The 16,450-nt window shown below is 55.1% G+C and overlaps 1 protein-coding gene across 8 annotated transcripts in view; it reads left to right on the top strand.

Moving 5' to 3' along the window:
- The window catches only part of SBF1 (SET binding factor 1), a 159,573-nt gene that overhangs the window by 99,476 nt on the left and 43,647 nt on the right, over positions 1 to 16,450 (top strand). For 4 of the 8 annotated variants that reach the window (XM_073328996.2, XM_073328998.2, XM_073329002.2 and 1 more), the window contains exons 3-11: positions 2,382 to 2,519; positions 2,795 to 2,917; positions 6,510 to 6,620; positions 10,304 to 10,409; positions 11,172 to 11,304; positions 12,814 to 12,922; positions 14,238 to 14,351; positions 15,499 to 15,576; positions 16,164 to 16,277. In XM_073328996.2, coding sequence (XP_073185097.1) covers positions 2,382 to 2,519; positions 2,795 to 2,917; positions 6,510 to 6,620; positions 10,304 to 10,409; positions 11,172 to 11,304; positions 12,814 to 12,922; positions 14,238 to 14,351; positions 15,499 to 15,576; positions 16,164 to 16,277 — 1,026 coding nt within the window. Of the gene's footprint in view, positions 1 to 2,381; positions 2,520 to 2,794; positions 2,918 to 6,509; positions 6,621 to 8,892; positions 8,917 to 10,303; positions 10,410 to 11,171; positions 11,305 to 12,813; positions 12,923 to 14,237; positions 14,352 to 15,498; positions 15,577 to 16,163; positions 16,278 to 16,450 lie in introns of those variants that run through there. The other 4 variants (XM_073328995.2, XM_073328997.2, XM_073328999.2 and 1 more) reach the window with 2 other exon arrangements.

A 16,450-nucleotide genomic window follows, 5' to 3' on the forward strand; every position in this document is an offset into this window, starting at 1 on the left:
TGCCAATTGGTAGGGCAGCTAGGTCAGAGGCAGCATGATTTGGGGACAGTGGCAGGAAGGAAGTGATGGAGGAAATGACAAACTATGGAATGCAGGTGTGAGGGGCCTGGAGAAGCAAAGGATTCCAACCTCAGCCCCAGAAAAGAAATCTGCAGGGTTTCTGTCCCTCATGCCCATATCACTGTAATATCTGGACACTTGAAAATGTGTTCGACACCCATTGTGGTCACCACCTATGTCCCACTGTGGTGGGTGCCTTAAAATTACATGGGGGGAAGAGGTGGATAAACAGGGCTGGTAGCTTTGGAGAGGGTATAGACTAGAGAGTGCTTCAGGGCTGACCAAATCTCTCTAGCCCTAGGGATCCAGTAGCCTCCTGAATGAACCTCCCTGTTGATCAGGTCAGCAGGCTTTGATCTGGAAGAGGAATCCACGTTGCTTTACCGGGAGCCTGCCATCTCTCAGCATCAGCCTATTACTTTCCCCGGCCTGTGACAGAAGGGGTGATGGTGGCTGGAAGGAGTGGGTGGTGCTGAGCTGCTCTGTTCCACATTCAGAGGAACATGGTTTTTAAAAAGTCCCCACAAGCTGTGGTAACTGGACAGCACACAGCAACACTACAGTTGTTTAGGGCAGGAAGTGAGGAAAAACCCGTATCAGTGAAAACCCCATGGGGAATTCTCGACCAGAAGGCTGGAATTCCCCCTGTGGAGTTGGGCAGGGACCCCAGGGGTAACTCTTGCGGCAAGTCCCCTGGGATCTCTGAGCTGACCACCTCATTTGAAATGCAGCATTTCAAGCAGCACCAGGCTGGGATGCTGATTCAGAGGGAGGAGTGCCCTCTATTGGATCCACTACTCATTTCTCATTGTACAGTACAGCCCGTACAGCACGGGTAGGCAACCTACGGCATGCTGCCAAAGGCGGCACGCGAGCTGGTTTCCAGTGGCGCTCACTGCCCGGCTCCTGGCCACTGGTCCGGGGGGCTCTGCATTTTAATTTAATTTTAAATGACGCTTCTTAAACATTTTAAAAACCTTATTTACTTTAAATACAACAATAGTTTAGTTATATATTGTAGACTTCTAGAAAGAGACCTTCTAAAAATGTTACTGCATGACTGGCATGCGAAACCTTCAATTAGAGCGGATCAATGAAGACTCGGCCCACCACTTCTGACAGGTTTCAGAGGAGCAGCCGTGTTAGTCTGTATCCGCAAAAAGAACAGGAGGACTTGTGGCACCTTAGAGACTAAGAAATTTATTTGAGCATAAGCTTTCGTGAGCTGGAAATGGCCCACCTTAATTATCACTACAAAAGGTTTTTTTCCCCCCCCGCTCTCCTGCTGGTAATAGCTCACCTTACCTGATCACTCTCATTACAGTGTGTGTGGTCACACCCATTGTTTCATGTTCTGTGTGTATAAATCTCCCCACTGTATTTTTCACAGTATGCATCCGATGAAGTGAGCTGTAGCTCACGAAAGCTCATGCTCAAATAAATTGGTTAGTCTCTAAGGTGCCACAAGTCCTCCCGTTCTTTTCACTTCTGAAAGGTTGCTGACCCCTGCTGTATGGTATAGTGCCAAATAGGACACAAGCCCAACCCCCAGGAACTTGCAGTGCAGTGATGCCTTCTTGGAGTGCCTCTTCCCCGTCCGCATGCAGCTGCCCAGGACACTGATTAAATGGATCCAACTGACTCTCCTAGATGAGGGAGAGGGGCTGCTCTAGTTTGGACTCCACAGCCAGGTTCAGCTCAGGGCAGACCAGTGTGCCTGTGAAAGGCAGCCCCGCCTCCTCGATGTCAGACTTTCAGCACAGCTCTCTTCTGCCAGTCTGGCCAAGCGAGATCTTGCAGCTCTTCTGAGACAGTAGGGGAGGTCCCTTGGCCTGAATGGGAACAGGTGCTTCTGCTCAGCCTGTTACCCTGGGCTCCCTCTTCCGTTGCCTGCCTTCTAACAGCTGCCATGAGGGCTTCTCTAGGGCGGGTTTCTTCACGTCTCTTGGAAGATGGTTATGCTACTCAGTGCTCTGTGTATATAGAAAGGGGCTCTGTCATGAATGCTGGCCACTGCTCCCTGCTGGCCACTCTAACTCTGAGCCACGCTTGTCTGTCTGAATCCTGCCAAGTACTTGGCATGTTAGATAGGTAAGAAGCTAAGCTCCCTGCCCTGAGGAGCTGACAGTCTGGTGGCTTTGTCCTTTTCATGTACAGCCCCCACAAGAGCTCTGGACACCTGCTGCGTAAGTGATGTGTGTTTGTGTGGGGAGAGAGGCTGAGGGAAGAGGAAATGGGTCAGCCTGCATCCTCCTGCTCCTGAGTGGGCTGCACAAGTCGGCTCCAGCTAACCATTGTGTTCTCACCTTCGCCTCTTGCAGTTTTGTCAGCCGAGCGGTTGGCAGCTCTTCACCGAGCGGAATCCCCCCACCTTCTTCGTTGCCGTGCTGACGGACATCAGCTCCGAGCGACATTACTGCGCCTGCTTCACCTTCTGGGAGGCCGTTGAGAGTGCCCAGGTAATGCTCCCCGCGGGGGTGGGGGAGGGCAGGGTACCTGTGAAAGTGTGTTGGGGGGTGTCACTGGGCAGGCAGCTGTGAGCGAAAGCCCCTTTTGAGAATTGCGGTTGCCCAGGTTGGTTGTACCCAGAACTCCTTTGTCAGAGGAGGGCCACAGTGTCCTGTAGTTCTTGCCTCACATGGTGGAGCAGCTGTCTGAGGTGGGGGCGGGGGGGGTGTCCGTCCCCTTTCAAGTCCCTGCAGTGTGTCTGATCTCTCTCTCTCCCCGGTCTCAGAGCCACTCAAGGAACGGTGAGGAGGAGGAAGAGGCGTCAGTGTCCCACGTCCAGCCTGCACAGCTCTTTGCTCCCAAGAGTCTGGTGCTCGTGTCACGACTGGACCACACGGAGGTTTTCCGGGTAAGCGGCAGTGCAGTGCCACGTTTGGGGAGGAGAGGGTGGTGTCTGGACTCTCTGGGGATGGAGGGACTTTCCCTTGCATTGATTCCTTGGCCCTGGGAACCACTGTCAGCCAACTCTTCTGCTTCTGTGAATTGGGGCATATAAGAGAGACCACCGGTAGCAGTAGTGCCCTGAGGGATTTACTGCTCTGGCCTTCTGCTCGTGTCCAGCAGTTATTCAAGGCCGTGTGTGTGTGTGGTGGCTTATTCTCATCCTTCCCCAAGCTGTCTGGCTGCGGAGCTGCAAGGTGAGGAGCTGCCTGGGCTGGGCAGCTGGCAGCCTTGCCCTGCCTCTCAGTAAAATTCTAAGCACAAAATGTTCTTGGTGGAGCCTTTATCTCCCATCTTTATATTCTTCATGCTTGCTCAGTTATGAGACTGTAAAAGGCTTGGAAAGGTGCAGGTTACAGCCTGGCTTGTTCTCAAAACTCAGCTTAGGTGGGTATGATCTAAGTGTCAGCAGCTCCTCGCTTGCCAAGACAAGCATGGGATCCTTGTGGCTGGATGGACTGTCTGATCTCTCTTGCCATTCTCTTCTTCAGCTCTTGGTCCAAATGCAAAGAGCATGTTGAAGTCCACAGAGCTTTGCCCTTGTACTGTGAGAGGGGGACCGGCTGTGAAGCGGTGCTCACATGCCATCTGTCAGCATGCCTGCTCGAGACACATTGGTAAATGGCAGAGACTAGAGACTAGGTAACTGGAATGCGTTACCTAGAGAGGTGGTGGAATCTCCTTCCTTAGAGGTTTTTAAGGTCAGGCTTGACAAAGCCCTGGCTGGGATGATTTAACTGGGATTTGGTCCTGCTTCGAGCAGGGGTTTGGACTAGATGACCTTCTGGGGTCCCTTCCAACCCTGATATTCTATGATTCTATGACTGTTCTCATCTTCAGTGGGAAGGTGCATCTATGGAGACTGCCAGCCCTGGTACCTGGTGTAGCCAGGTGGCTTAGACTGAAATAGAGCATTGCATGCTGGGACATGCAGTCTCCTCAAACCAAAGCCCTGCACTGAAGGGGACACACGTCGGTCATCCTGGCGTGATGCCTTAGCATGGTGGCTTCAGTTTGAGCTGTGTGCTTAGATTGGCTGCTGTCATTCCCCAGATCAGTGGGTCTGTCCCTCCCGATGGCAGTAAGACCTATGGTGCTTTTTGTGGGAGTTATAACGTTTCTGGGGTTGGTCCGATTAGCCCTTCCTCTGACCTACTGTCCTGGTGCTGTACCTGTCCAGAAATGCATTCCCTATTTTGGGGTTCTGGCCGGGCCCTCCCTTGGCGATGTCCAGGGTTCCTGCGGGGCACAGCAGCTTGGAGTTTTCTGAACAGTAAGAATGGTGTGCTGTGTGCATGCCCCAAAGGGGGGAAGCACCTTGGAGGCTTAGCTGGCAGAGCTGTCTGAACAGCTGCCCAGATGAGAACCCAGCAGGCCTGAGCAAGAAGCTGCAGAGACGGGGTCTGCAATGTCTTTCGACTGCTCCAGAGCAGATGTTCTTGAAGTGTGAAGTTCTCCAGGGCTTTTTGTTTTTCCTGAATCATCTCGGTGGGAGGCTGAGATCACCATTAGCCTGTCAGGGAACCCCAGGCTACAGTGGCCCTGTCCCGCTGCAGGTATTGATCCCGGGGTGAGAGGTAGCCATGCTGGGAGAGTTCTTTCGGGGGCAGTGGGGCAGAGCATGGTAACCGTCCTGTGAACAAGACATCTGGGCAATCAGGTAACCTGGTGAGCCCAGCATAAAAGCTAGGCAGCGTTTGGTGCAGAAGATGGTATCTCGAGTCTATCTCCCTATGCAAGAAACTTGTCAACAGCATCTGTTCCAGTCCTTTGGCCCCTTGTGCTGGGCTGCAGCCTTACAGGGATGTCATGTGACAGACCTTCTCCTTAGAGTGTGAAAGGACCCAGAAGAAACTATTTGAGGATGTAGGCACCACTCACGTGACCAGCTGGGACTCTGGAGTTAATGCTGTATCCAGCTGGTGGAGACTTTGGGATGGTGCTTCTTAGGACTTGCATAGTGTTTCCTGGGCTCATTCAGATTTTGGCAAGGTGAATCCCTATTGAAGGGCCCTGAAAAAATTCAAGGGACATGAAGTGTCATTCTCGTGCTGTGCACAAGACCTGTTTGTAGAAGTGTGGAACAGAGACTCGACCTTACTGTAGCCGTGATGGGCAGGGGGCAGCTTGGGCTGGAGATCGGAATTTGAGGTTCGCCCAACCCAGCAGGGAGGGGAAGGGCTGTGGAAAGGAAGCTTCTAGCCCCAGGTGGCAGGGGAAAGGTCCTGTGATGCCCATCTTCGGGTGGTAACTAACCAAATGGAATTGAAGAGCAGCTAAGTGCTAGGGCATGTGCCATTGTGTGTGTGATGTGTGGAGCGAATTCTGGGGGCAGTGCGTCCTGGCCCTCACTGGGGGCTGCACTGAGGCAGCTTGCCGCACTTCTCAGCCTCAGCACACCTGACTGCCTTGCAGTCTGGCCAGGGCATCCCTCCCACTCCTGGATTGTTTTTGTTGGGAACGTGAGCAGTGTTTGCACGGCTCATTTGGCTATGTGATTTTATTGCTCAGTCACTTGAGCTCTCTGGCGTAGTAATTCGTGGGAGCAGATAAGCAGCAAGAGCGCCTGAATCCTGCCCTGTTGGGGCTTGGGCTTACATCAGTTTCCCCCTTTGATTAGGGTCCGAAGGCCAAGGAAATGCACCTAGGATGGTGTAAGTGTCCCATAGAGCCTATTGCTTTCACAACACAAGCCAGTTCTCCTTCACGCTGCCCTTGCTCGCTCTCCACTTTGGTTAGATAGTAGTTGTGAGATCTGATCACAGCATGTAGTCTAGATCTGTCCATCCCAGTGAGTTAGCCTAATGCTGGGCTGGGACACGCTCCTGTCCTGGGTGGGCTAGGCTGCTCATGCACTAAACCAAGAGTCTTAGCTAAAGATAGATGTGTGGTGAGTCACAGATGCATCTCCTGAAAGGTAGAACCGCCCACAGCCCGAACCACTGGACAGTGCTGTCTTTCCATGAGAATTTTGTTGCAAACCTGCAGAGTTGTCGGGCTAGGTGCAGGGGCTCTGGCACTAGGGCTGTCCTCTGCCTGGATGGCTGTGAGATTTTCTTCTCCCTCAGTGCTGACTGAAGCAAGGCTGCAGATTGAAGTGCATTGTTGGTGGAGCTGGAGGTCAGCTTGGTGCCACTGGGAAACCAGTAGCATCAAGCTGAGGCCTGTCCTGTTGTCTGTGCCTGAAATTGCACCCCTTGGACAGGGACTGTCTCACTGATTTGTAAAGAACTTTGTGCAATAAATACACAATCCCTTGTTGGCAACCAGGATTGCGAATGTCCCTCTGAAGCGTTTGCAGCAGACAGGCTCCAAGCCCTGGCTGGGCCTGGACACACTGTCTGCATGTGCAAGTGCTGGGCGGCAATGGTTAGCTCTGTGTGATTTGCTTGGAGCCCCAGCCAGTACCTGTGTTTCAAATGAGCGGCCTTGCATGCTGTGCTCCAGTGGCTGGTCTGCTTCTTGCTGTGGACACACCTGTGCTCTGTTTGCTCCTCCAGAACAGCCTGGGTTTGATCTACACCATCTATGTGGACGGGCTGAGTGCATCGCTGGAGAACGTCATTGGAAACCTCTTGACATGCACCATCCCCATTACAGGGGGAGCTCAGGTTGGTACCTGCTCGTTTCTGTGCCCTCTTGCACTTGCCTTCCCCTCCCAGTGTGTGAAATGGCAGCAGCTCCTCCAAGGCTGGATATATGGGTGAGGGATGTTTCCATCCCTGCTCTGCTCCAGCGTGCAATGGAGATCACGGGCAGTACTGCTGGAAGCTGGTTTCCTGAGATCAACTGTGAAGTGGGTTGTGGGTCCGTGCACTCAGGAGGGGCAGGAGGAGGCTACAGCTGCACTGCAGGTAGTCAAGTGGCTAGTGCAGACAGTGGCTTCCCACATACTAGGGATGGAACAGCAGCAACCTTGAGCTGCCTCTGGCTCCTCCCAGTGACTTAGGGCAGCTTGGCTAATGGATTAGATAGGGTGTCTAATTACTTAGCAAAGGGTGGAAATTGGCCATGGTTGGAGAGTCCCATCTCAGCTCCCTCCTTGTGGTACCCTCTTGTAGAGTGTCACCTGAAAGCACAGCATGACCATCATCTAACCTGACCTCCCCCATGGACGAATCTGTCTGTGAGAACAGTTGCATGCCCACTGGGCATGCATGCAGCCAGCAGAGATTGTTTCTCCATTAAGCCCTGTCTGTCATACAGAGCTGCTTCAGAGCCTAGCAGCTACAGTCCATTGGTAAGAGCTGGGACCACCCAGCTGCACTGGATAGGCTGAGTGGGGCTAACATTTGCTGTGGGGAAGGCCTAGAACCCCCTCTTCAAACAGTCTCACGTGGGAATCTGGTCTCATGCTTGTTCTCTGGCAGTCTGAGGCGGGGCCTAGCTTATGCTCAGAAATAGGGCTGTAAAAATGGCCCCTCCTAGTCATGTTCGCTGATCCATCCCAGTCACTGACCAGCGCAAATGTTCTTGCAGCGCCCCTCCTGCTCCAGGAGAGCCAGCTGGGCTGCACTCTGTCTGGAGCCAGCAGCAGAAGGGGCGCCCAAGGGGTGACGATAGTGCTTCTCAGCAGAGATCGACGTAGCCCAGTTGGATCTGGACTCCTGGAAGGGAGGGTGGGTTAGGAGACGGCAGTTTTAGCCCTGGGCCTGTCTGCACGATTAAGGTGCTTGACTACGATTCTGAAGATCGTGGGTTTGAGTCTCCCTCAGTCTCTCACAGAAAGGCCACCGCCGGTTCACCCAGCTGATCCGTCAGGTTAGGGCAGTCAAAGGCAGTCGGACGTGATGCTGTCCACATCTACTGCGTGCTAGGAAACTGATGTGCCTTAATTGCCTCAGCTTGACAAGCCATTAGCTCAGGGGAACTTCGACTCTCATGCTGCGCTGACACCTGGCAGAGTGGCCTGGACAGAGCGCTTCACTCCTGCAGGGGTTGAGTCGCACGCTGCCAGCTGCTTTTCTGAGCTGCGATCGCCAAGCCTCCTCCGCGTGATCCCTCTGGGTTGGCTGCAGCCTCTTGCCCTGCACCCACAGTGCAAACTAGTGAGCCCCCAGAGACCATGGGGATCCTTGGGTTGCAGCCTGCCCTAGTCGCAACAGGGTCTCTGATCTACTTGGGCACTCAGGCCAGGGGACCTTGGTGCCTTGAAGCATCAGATCTGGCCCCCACCTTGGGTGCTGTGGCACTGTCTGAAGAATGCCTGTAATGCAGAAGTACCAGCTTCGTAGTCTCCAAGCCACTGGGCTTGGGGCTTCCTCTTCGATTAGCCTGGAAGCACTCTCAAGGCATGGAGGGGCCTTCGTGGGGTGATGCTGGAGGTTGTATATCAGCCAGGCTTAGGCCCCACAAAAGAAGAAAGGGGATGTTCTGTTTGTAAGCCATGCAAGGAGGAGGCTGCATGCCACATGCCCAGGGCTCCTCCTGACAGCCTAGGTGTGAGGGGGCAGCTGACCTCAGCCAGGCCCCTCGTGGGTGAGCTATGCAGGCAGGTGGATAAGGATTGTCGAGCATCAGAGGCCCAGTTAGTGACCCGTCTCAGTGGAGCCCAGAGTGCTCCTGGGAATGGGCTGTGGCCTTAGCAGTTGGTGCATCTCGGTGCTCACGGACCCTGGGGTGCTGGCGTTAGGGCAGTTTGAAAGTGGCACCACCCCTTCTTGCACTTTGCTTTCCCCCCTGCTGTATCTGGAAGGGCTCTTTCTAAATGTTGTGATGTGGCTTTTGCTGTGTCTGTCTGCACATTCCCTCTTTTGAGGGTTCAGGGCCCCGTTCACTGTCAGCTTTGGTTTGATGTGTGCACGTCTCTCCTTGGTGTCCGGCTGTGCTGCAGTGTTGTGCATTTCTAACTGACTGTGCTATCTCTGTCTGTCTCTATCTCAGCCTGACGTGGAGGACGAAAGAGCGGTATGCACACTTTTCTTTCATGGGGTCTGTCTCATCTGTAACAGTCGTCTCTTGGGTGTTCAAAAGCTGCACATGCTCCAGCCCCTGCAGCTGCTGGGTCAGCATCTCCCACAAAGAGTGGGAGGAGAGACCTGGGCACCGTGTATCTCCCCAGTCCGGGCACCGTGCATCTCCCCAGTCCGGGCACCGTGCATCTCCCCAGTCCGGGCACCGTGCATCTCCCCAGTCCGGGCACCGTGCATCTCCCCAGTCCGGGCACCGCACCCCTGGTTGTGCACATGGCAGTGTGTGTGTGTGTGTTAGGGATCCAGGTGACCATGCACATGGGCCACAGAAGAAGGGGTTACTTGTCCTGGGACCCAGTTGGCTGACATCAGAGTTAGTATGCTCTGTTCTCACTGCCTGTCAAAGATCCCAGGTGTTTTCTGGGAGAAGCCCTGTTGCGTTGTCTGAGGGCCAGGGCTGTTTCCTCCCCGGTGTGCGCCAGTGAAGGTTTTAAGGGGCATCTGAGGTGGGGCAGTGGCCAAGAGGGAGCGTGCCAGGTAAATGTGGTGATGCTAGTGTGCGTGAGCATTGCTGCAGAAAGCTGAGCAGGGAAATGGAGAGGAGTATCATGGGGGAAGCCGCTTGCTTAGGGGAATGTGATCAGTAGATCTGAAGTCCTGAGATCATACAGGCTCTGAACCAAGGCCAGGAGCCCACAGCTGGGTGGGAGTCCAGGCTTTGGGGCAGGGGAAGAGATCAATACAGCTTTAAAATAAAGGGTTGCAAAAGGGGGAGACTCTGCTGATCCATCCAGCCCTCATCCCTCAGACCAGTCCAGGGCAGCTGGTGCTCCCCTCTTCCTTGCGTAAGACACTGCACCTGCAATGAGAGCTCGTGTGTTTCTGGCGACAGGGCTGAGCGGTGCTCTACTGGCGACCCCAGTTGCCGCAACACTGCGTGTGCTTCTGGGCATGCCCAGGATGTCTCAGTGGAATGAACTCCATCCAACAGGCTAAGTGCAGCGGTAGCTGTCTTAGGGGTGGTTCCCCTCTGCAGCTGGCCAGTGGTTCTCCCTCACTGGGGCAGCACTGAGTCAGGCAGTACGTACATATCGGCCCCCCCGTAGGGTGCCCTTCCTCCTGCAGGGAGGAGTCACTCTCATGGCTGCAGCTGGGAAGGACACAGTAGCCTATGGTGGGCGGCCCTGGGCCACCCCACAGGGTATAAAGCTGGACGACATCCCTTTGGCCCCTGCGTCCTGTCCTGTCCGTCACTGGGGGAGCCCAGCTGCTTCTGGATTTTGGCCTTCCACTCTGAGGTGGAAGCTGGCTCGCTGTGGTCCCTGCGCTCGTCTGTTACTCAGCCTGAATCCCAGTGACTGGTGTGTGTCTGTTTTTTGCAGAGGACGATCTCTCTAGGGGCAGGCGACCGGCAGGTGATCCAGACGCCCATCAATGACTCTCTTCCCGTCAGCAGCTGTAGCGTAGCACTGCTCTTCCGGCAGCTCGGTGAGACTCTGCCCCGCCCTCACCTGCTCAGAGGGACAGGTGCTGAATACCGTCAGCCAGTGCCCTCTGCAGGAAATTCCTCGTGCTGCCCCCCCATGCCACGCTCCTGACCTCGGCTTATCAGCTCAGTGCCTCACCCCCCGCCATTCCGACCGAATCTCTCCATCTCATGCTGCCTTCCTTCTCTCAGGAAGTGAGGGGGAGCCTGGCAGTTGTGCTCTGGTTGTGGCCCCAAACTGTGGGTCCATTCGGATGCCATGTTAACGGGCACCGAATGAGCACCTAGGCAGGGGCAGCAGGAGAAGGCAGGGCTGGGTCTGAGCACCTGCAGGCCTTTCTGTGCAGGGATTTGTGCTCCAGTTGCTCCTGTTGCATCATCTGCCAAAGATACCAGACACCAAGGGGTGTGCACAGCTCCAGGGGAGTCCCCAAGGGGCTTTCAGAGCAGTCTGGCTGGCCCTAAGCTCAGAAACGATCCGTGAGTTAGCAGGTCCTAGCACTGATCCAGAGGTGACAGGAGGTTTCTAGAAGATGACTGGACACGCTTCCTCTTCCATTCACTGGACAGCAAGTCCCACCCCCATGCAGCAGAAGGAAGGAGCAACAGCTGCCAGCAAGGAGTGGGGATGTGGGGGAGACTCTTGGCAGCCTGTTTGGTGGGGTGAGGGAGCAGGAGCTCGTGGGGCTGTAGCAGGACTCTGCTGCTGTTCTTGGGAAGAATCCACCTGCAAGCGCTCTGTGCTCTGCCCCTTCTCTCCCCAGGGATCACCAATGTGCTGTGTCTCTTCTGTGCTGCACTCACCGAACACAAGATCCTGTTTCTCTCCAGCAGTTACCAGAGACTCACGGACGCCTGCCGGGCCCTGCTTGCGCTCATGTTCCCCCTCAAGTACAGGTGAGGAAGCGCAGAGTCCACCTGACACGTGGCTGGAGCAAAACTACATGCTGCAAAGGGGCTTGACATCCCGAGCAAAGCCCGTCTCTGGCTTTGTAGATTGCCCTGCTTCCATCTAGCCCCATGCACTAATGGTGTCCAAGTCCCATGGCTAGTGTGGGCTGTTTACTGTAGCCCAAGCACTATCGGGGATTGCCAGGTGAAATCAAATCTTACATACACCTTGAGACATGTTCTCTGGCTGCACTGTCCATGGCTTTAGAGGCATCTATAATAATTAAATTCCTCAACAGCAAAATAACATGAATAACCCCAGCTCAGCACCCTCTGAGCAAAATTTGGGCTCTAGACTATCAAGAGAGGGAGCGAGTTTAGGCATTGAAGGCCCCTGCCAGCTGCTTCCTCCGAGCCCAAGGAGCTTTTAGCATGAACTAATTGCAGCTGCCGCAGGGCCTCATGGTGAGAGAGAGGGATGTCTCAGGTAGCCAGGCACAGTTCAGCAAGGTGCTGTGGATGCTGCGTGTGATCTGCTCTCACTGAGCTCAGTACAGGCTTAGCACTTACAGGACTGGGCCTTTAGGGGTACCCCTGTGGTACACTCCACACCTAAGTCACTCTGCAGACATTGCAGACCTCCAGAGCCCTACTGTAAGGCCTCCCCAGCTGCCAGCTGACCCCACCAGTGACGGGATTGAATGGGGTAGAGGAAATCAGCAGGACTCCAGGAGCCCCCGGAGCTGCCCAACCCCCAGTGACCCTCCCCAGAAGGGGAGATTGCATACAGGCCACTCGTTAGTGAGACGGCCGGGCCTCACAGTAAGCTCCTTAAGGACAGCGGGCGCCCTGCTCGTCTCCCTGAAGGGGAGATGTTGACTGGCTCAAACAGTGACCTGACTTCCCTTCCCAGCCCAGGACAGGGTTCCATCTCCTGCGCTGCTCACTGTTTGCACCCCTCCCAGCTAGGGCAGTGAAGATAGATGTGTCATTGTTGCTGTTAGCTGCCTGCCCTAGTTCCTGGCTGCCAGTGCTGCTGGAGAAGGGTTCTTTATATTTAAAATATAAATATATTCCTTTGGCATTTACACCCCCTGCCCCTCGAGCTGGAAGCACTGGACATGGGCACAGACTGACTGTAACTTTAGAGCCAAATAACCTGACTGCGGGTCCCTTTACAAACCTAGAAGCCTCCTAGCTGTGAGACACACGCACAGTTCAGAGTGCCTGCCGTGGCAGAAGGGCCCTGACACCATTACTCACTATCCGCTGACTATTAGTGTGGGTCCCATCTTGGGCCATGGTTGTTCCTTGTGCTATCTTTCCCAGGACTTTCACCAGTCCAATATGAAATGACTTGTGTGCTGTGGGCACCATCATTTCCCTGGGGGACTATTGCACAGTCTGGGTGGCTCTGGAGCATGGCTTGGCCAGGGTGCAGCAGGGTCTTGGAGCCAGATGCTGAGCCCAGCTTAGCTCCTGATGGGCTATAGTGATGATCTGCTTTGGTTACAGTTTCACGTACGTGCCCATCTTACCTGCACAGCTCCTTGAGGTGCTGAGCACGCCCACACCCTTCATCATTGGAGTCAGCTCCATCTTCCACTCGGAGACGCAGGAACTGGTGAGGCACTGCGTAACCCCGTCTGTGCAGTAGCTCTTCCCCCTCGCCCCACGTTGCTCCAATCCTCCTGGGTCAGAGCTCTTGAGGAAGGGGCAAGAGGTCATTTGCCGTGTAGTGGGGCCCTGTACAGAAATGGGACTGGGAGTGAGGGGATGAACAAACCCTGCTGGAACAGGCTGCACTTGTTCAGCCGGACCAGCAGGGGCTGGGATCCAGGCATCTCTCACAAGTCAAGCAGGGCAGGGTGGGGGCTGGGGCTGGGCTTTCCTGGGGCTTGGGTCCTGTCTACACGATGGTGACTGAAGATGCGATAAGTTCCATCAGTTGAGAAGGCTGTGTGGGCACTTACTGCGCTTTGAGCGTCTCATTTGGGTTTAGGGCTCGTCTACACTGGCATGCCTCGGCCGCGGTGCAGCGCTGGGACGGAGCGCTCAGAAAACCCCAGCTCCACGAGGGGCGCAGCTCCCAGCGCCGGGCACTCTCTGCCCGGGCGCTTTACAGCCCTGAAACTTGCTGCACTCGGGGGGGGGGGGGTGTTTTTTCACACCCCCGAGCGAGAAAGTTGCAGTGCTGTAAATTGCCCGTGTAGACAAGCCCTTAGTCAAGTCAGTTCTAAGCGAAACTGAAATTAGCCTGATTTAAACCGAGACAAGAGTGCCTGCCTGGCCTTTTGAACTGCTTCAACCAAGTTGGTTTAAAATTACCTCTGTTATACCGACCAACCATATGTAGACAAGTCTCTGGGTGCCGCGAGATTGGCGCTGGTGTTTCATTTGGTGAGGTCAGTACTGGCTCAGTGCCCAGTCTGTGAGATGTAAAGCCAAGGTCCTGATCCCTGGTAAGATCCCCTGGCACTTCCCGCAAGAGCGCAGCTGTGAACCCTGGTGTCCTGGTAGCACCCTGATTTGTGCAGTTCCGTTCTGCCACCCTGATTCCCCCGCTGCTGTTCGGTTCAGACGCAACCGGTGGTGCTGCCTCCTGTCCTACCCTGGTGTGTAGCGGTACTGTGGTTGTTCCACGGCTGCTGCGCTTCACCCCAGTGGGCACCAGGGTCCCCAGGCTTATTTTGTATGTCCGCAAGTGCTCAGGTCCTGTGGCCATGGGCACCATGTGAGAAGCTATAGGGATTGCAAAGTGCTGTAGGCTCTACCAGATTGTGTGTGGGGGGGAGGCTGTTAAGTACAAATTGCCCCCCCACCCCCTAAAAAGAAAAAAAACCTGCGTGCAGCTCCTTTGCTGGGTCACGCGGCTGGGTGGGGAGCACTCCAGAAAGCCTGTCCCGTCTGTGTGCTCATGCCTGCCTCGCTGCTTTCAGTTGGATGTCGTCATAGCAGATCTGGATGGTGGGACGGTGACCATCCCAGAGTGCATTCACATCTCCCTGCTGCCTGAGCCACTGCTCCATCAGACACGAGAAGCCCTCTCCATGGTAAGTGTGGGACCCCAGGACTGGCTCGGCTCCACTTCCTGTCTCAAGAGGTTCCTTATATGGGTGTGAATATAGCACTCATGGCCTGTGGCCAGGATCCTGTGGGCAGGTGTTGGGAGTGAGATCAAGCACAGCAGCAGAGCCTGAATAGGGAGTCTTCCCACATCTTGGGAGCTTGTGATCATATCACTTGAGGTTTCTCATGCCTGCTCCCTCCCCGCAGGGCACACTGGGGTGCTGGGGGTTGGCACATGCAGTTGCTTCAGGTTTCTGGGTGTCTTGTGAATGGTCCTCACTCTCCAAACAGGAAACAGTTCCAGCCCTGGAGCTCCTTGCATGGGTGCTAGCTGTTCCCAGGGGGGCTGTGACCCTGGGCATGTGTGTCCAGAACAGCATGGCCTTAGCAGCTCTTGCTGATGCTGATTGCAGAATGTGGCTCAGGAAAGCTGGTGATTTCCAGGCAGTCCCCTGCATTGGTGCCTGTCTGGGGTCCGTCAATTCAGTCAGGATAGAAGAATCTCTCTGTCTGTATTGAAGAGGCAGGCCTCTGATCAGCAGCTGGTGCTCTGAAGTGAGAGTGTGCCTGGTGAGGGGGAAGCACAGCACCTCAGCGATGTCACTCAGACATAGAGACTTCTCACGGTGGGCAGCCTCCTGACAGAACAGGGCTTGAAGCCAAAGCAGAGAGGCGATAGCAGGCAGGGTCATGGAAACTTCTTGGAGCTACCATCCCCTCTCCCAAGCCAAGTGACAGGTCTGAGGAGTCTTCTCTAGGGCCCCAACCCTAGGCTGTGCCCTGTGAGGCTCTAGGGAGCTATCCGCCAGATCTAAAGGGCAGAAGAGACCCTCATGTTCATCTAATCGGACTTGTGTGATGCAGGCTATAGAATTCCATGCTGAAATTCCTGCCCCAGCCCAAAGGCACCATGGCCTGCAGGCCCCTTCAAGTCTGGTCCCCAAGGCTGGCAGGACCGTCTCTCTCTCTGGCCCTTTCTGGGGGCCCTTCCCAGGGCTCACTGCAGGGCAGGGCCTGGTGCAGTCTGCTCCGTGGTCCATTGAGGAAGTCCTGGCCTCTTCCGGCTATGGTGGTAGAACTCCCAGGGGCCAGGGCTCCCTTTCTGAACATGCTCTCTGATTGTCTGTGCAGATCTTGGACCCTGAGCTGGAGGTAGCAGACTTAGCATTCCCCCCATCAACCGTCTCTGCTTCCTCCCTCAAAATGCAGGTGAGTGGGGGAGCCAGGAGGGGCCTGGGAAGAAGCATTTGTACTAAGGTGTGTCCCTTCTGAGTGCCCATTCCTTGGGTGTGGGATTGCAGAGGAGCTGCTTTCCCTGCTGGGGTTGGGAGGGGCTGCTCTTTATTTCCAGGGCCAGGAGCAAGGTGGGGCTGAAGCTTCCATCTAGGTGCTGGTTATGGAGTCAACAGTGGTGTTGCAAAATGCTTATGGAGCTCCCTAGCTCTCAGCAAGGGCTAGAAGTCCCCCTTCTCTGGTGCACTGGGGACAGCTTCTTCAGCAGACACTGTAGGGTTACAGCCGCACCGAATTACGAAGGGCCTGTTTCACTGTGAGCCATGTAAGGACCTCCCTCTGCCTCTGCTCGGTGCAGAGGGAGGGGGCATGGGTTTCCTTCCCTCTCCCCATTCCATCCCACCCCCTGCTTTCCTCCAGTCACCCGTTTGTGTTTCCTGCCTGGCAGGTGCTGGGTCCGGCGGCTGGGTCGGAGCCTGTCTCTCCCTGATGAGGCATTTCTGCTGCCAAGCTTCTGGCTCCGTCCTCTCAGTGCCTGACTGTCTGTCCTTCTCTTGCTGCAGGACAAGGAGATCCGAGCTGTCTTCCTCCGCTTGTTTGCACAGCTGCTGCAGGGCTACCGCTGGTGCCTGCACATCATCCGCATCCACCCAGAGCCAGTCATCCGCTTCCACAAGGTAAGGCCACTCGTACGTGGGTGGGGGGCAGGGGGGAATTCCAGATGCGCCCTTGGAGCCAGAGCACAGAAGGTCACAGGGTAAGTGGGCTTAAGCCTGAATCAGTACTTGGATGGGCAGAGTACACAAAAACCCAGGTACTGCAGGGGGCAGTGTGAGTAATGCGGCTTGAG

This window comes from Lepidochelys kempii, chromosome 1 (genome assembly GCF_965140285.1).
Source record: "Lepidochelys kempii isolate rLepKem1 chromosome 1, rLepKem1.hap1, whole genome shotgun sequence".
Classification (NCBI taxonomy): domain Eukaryota; kingdom Metazoa; phylum Chordata; order Testudines; family Cheloniidae; genus Lepidochelys; species Lepidochelys kempii.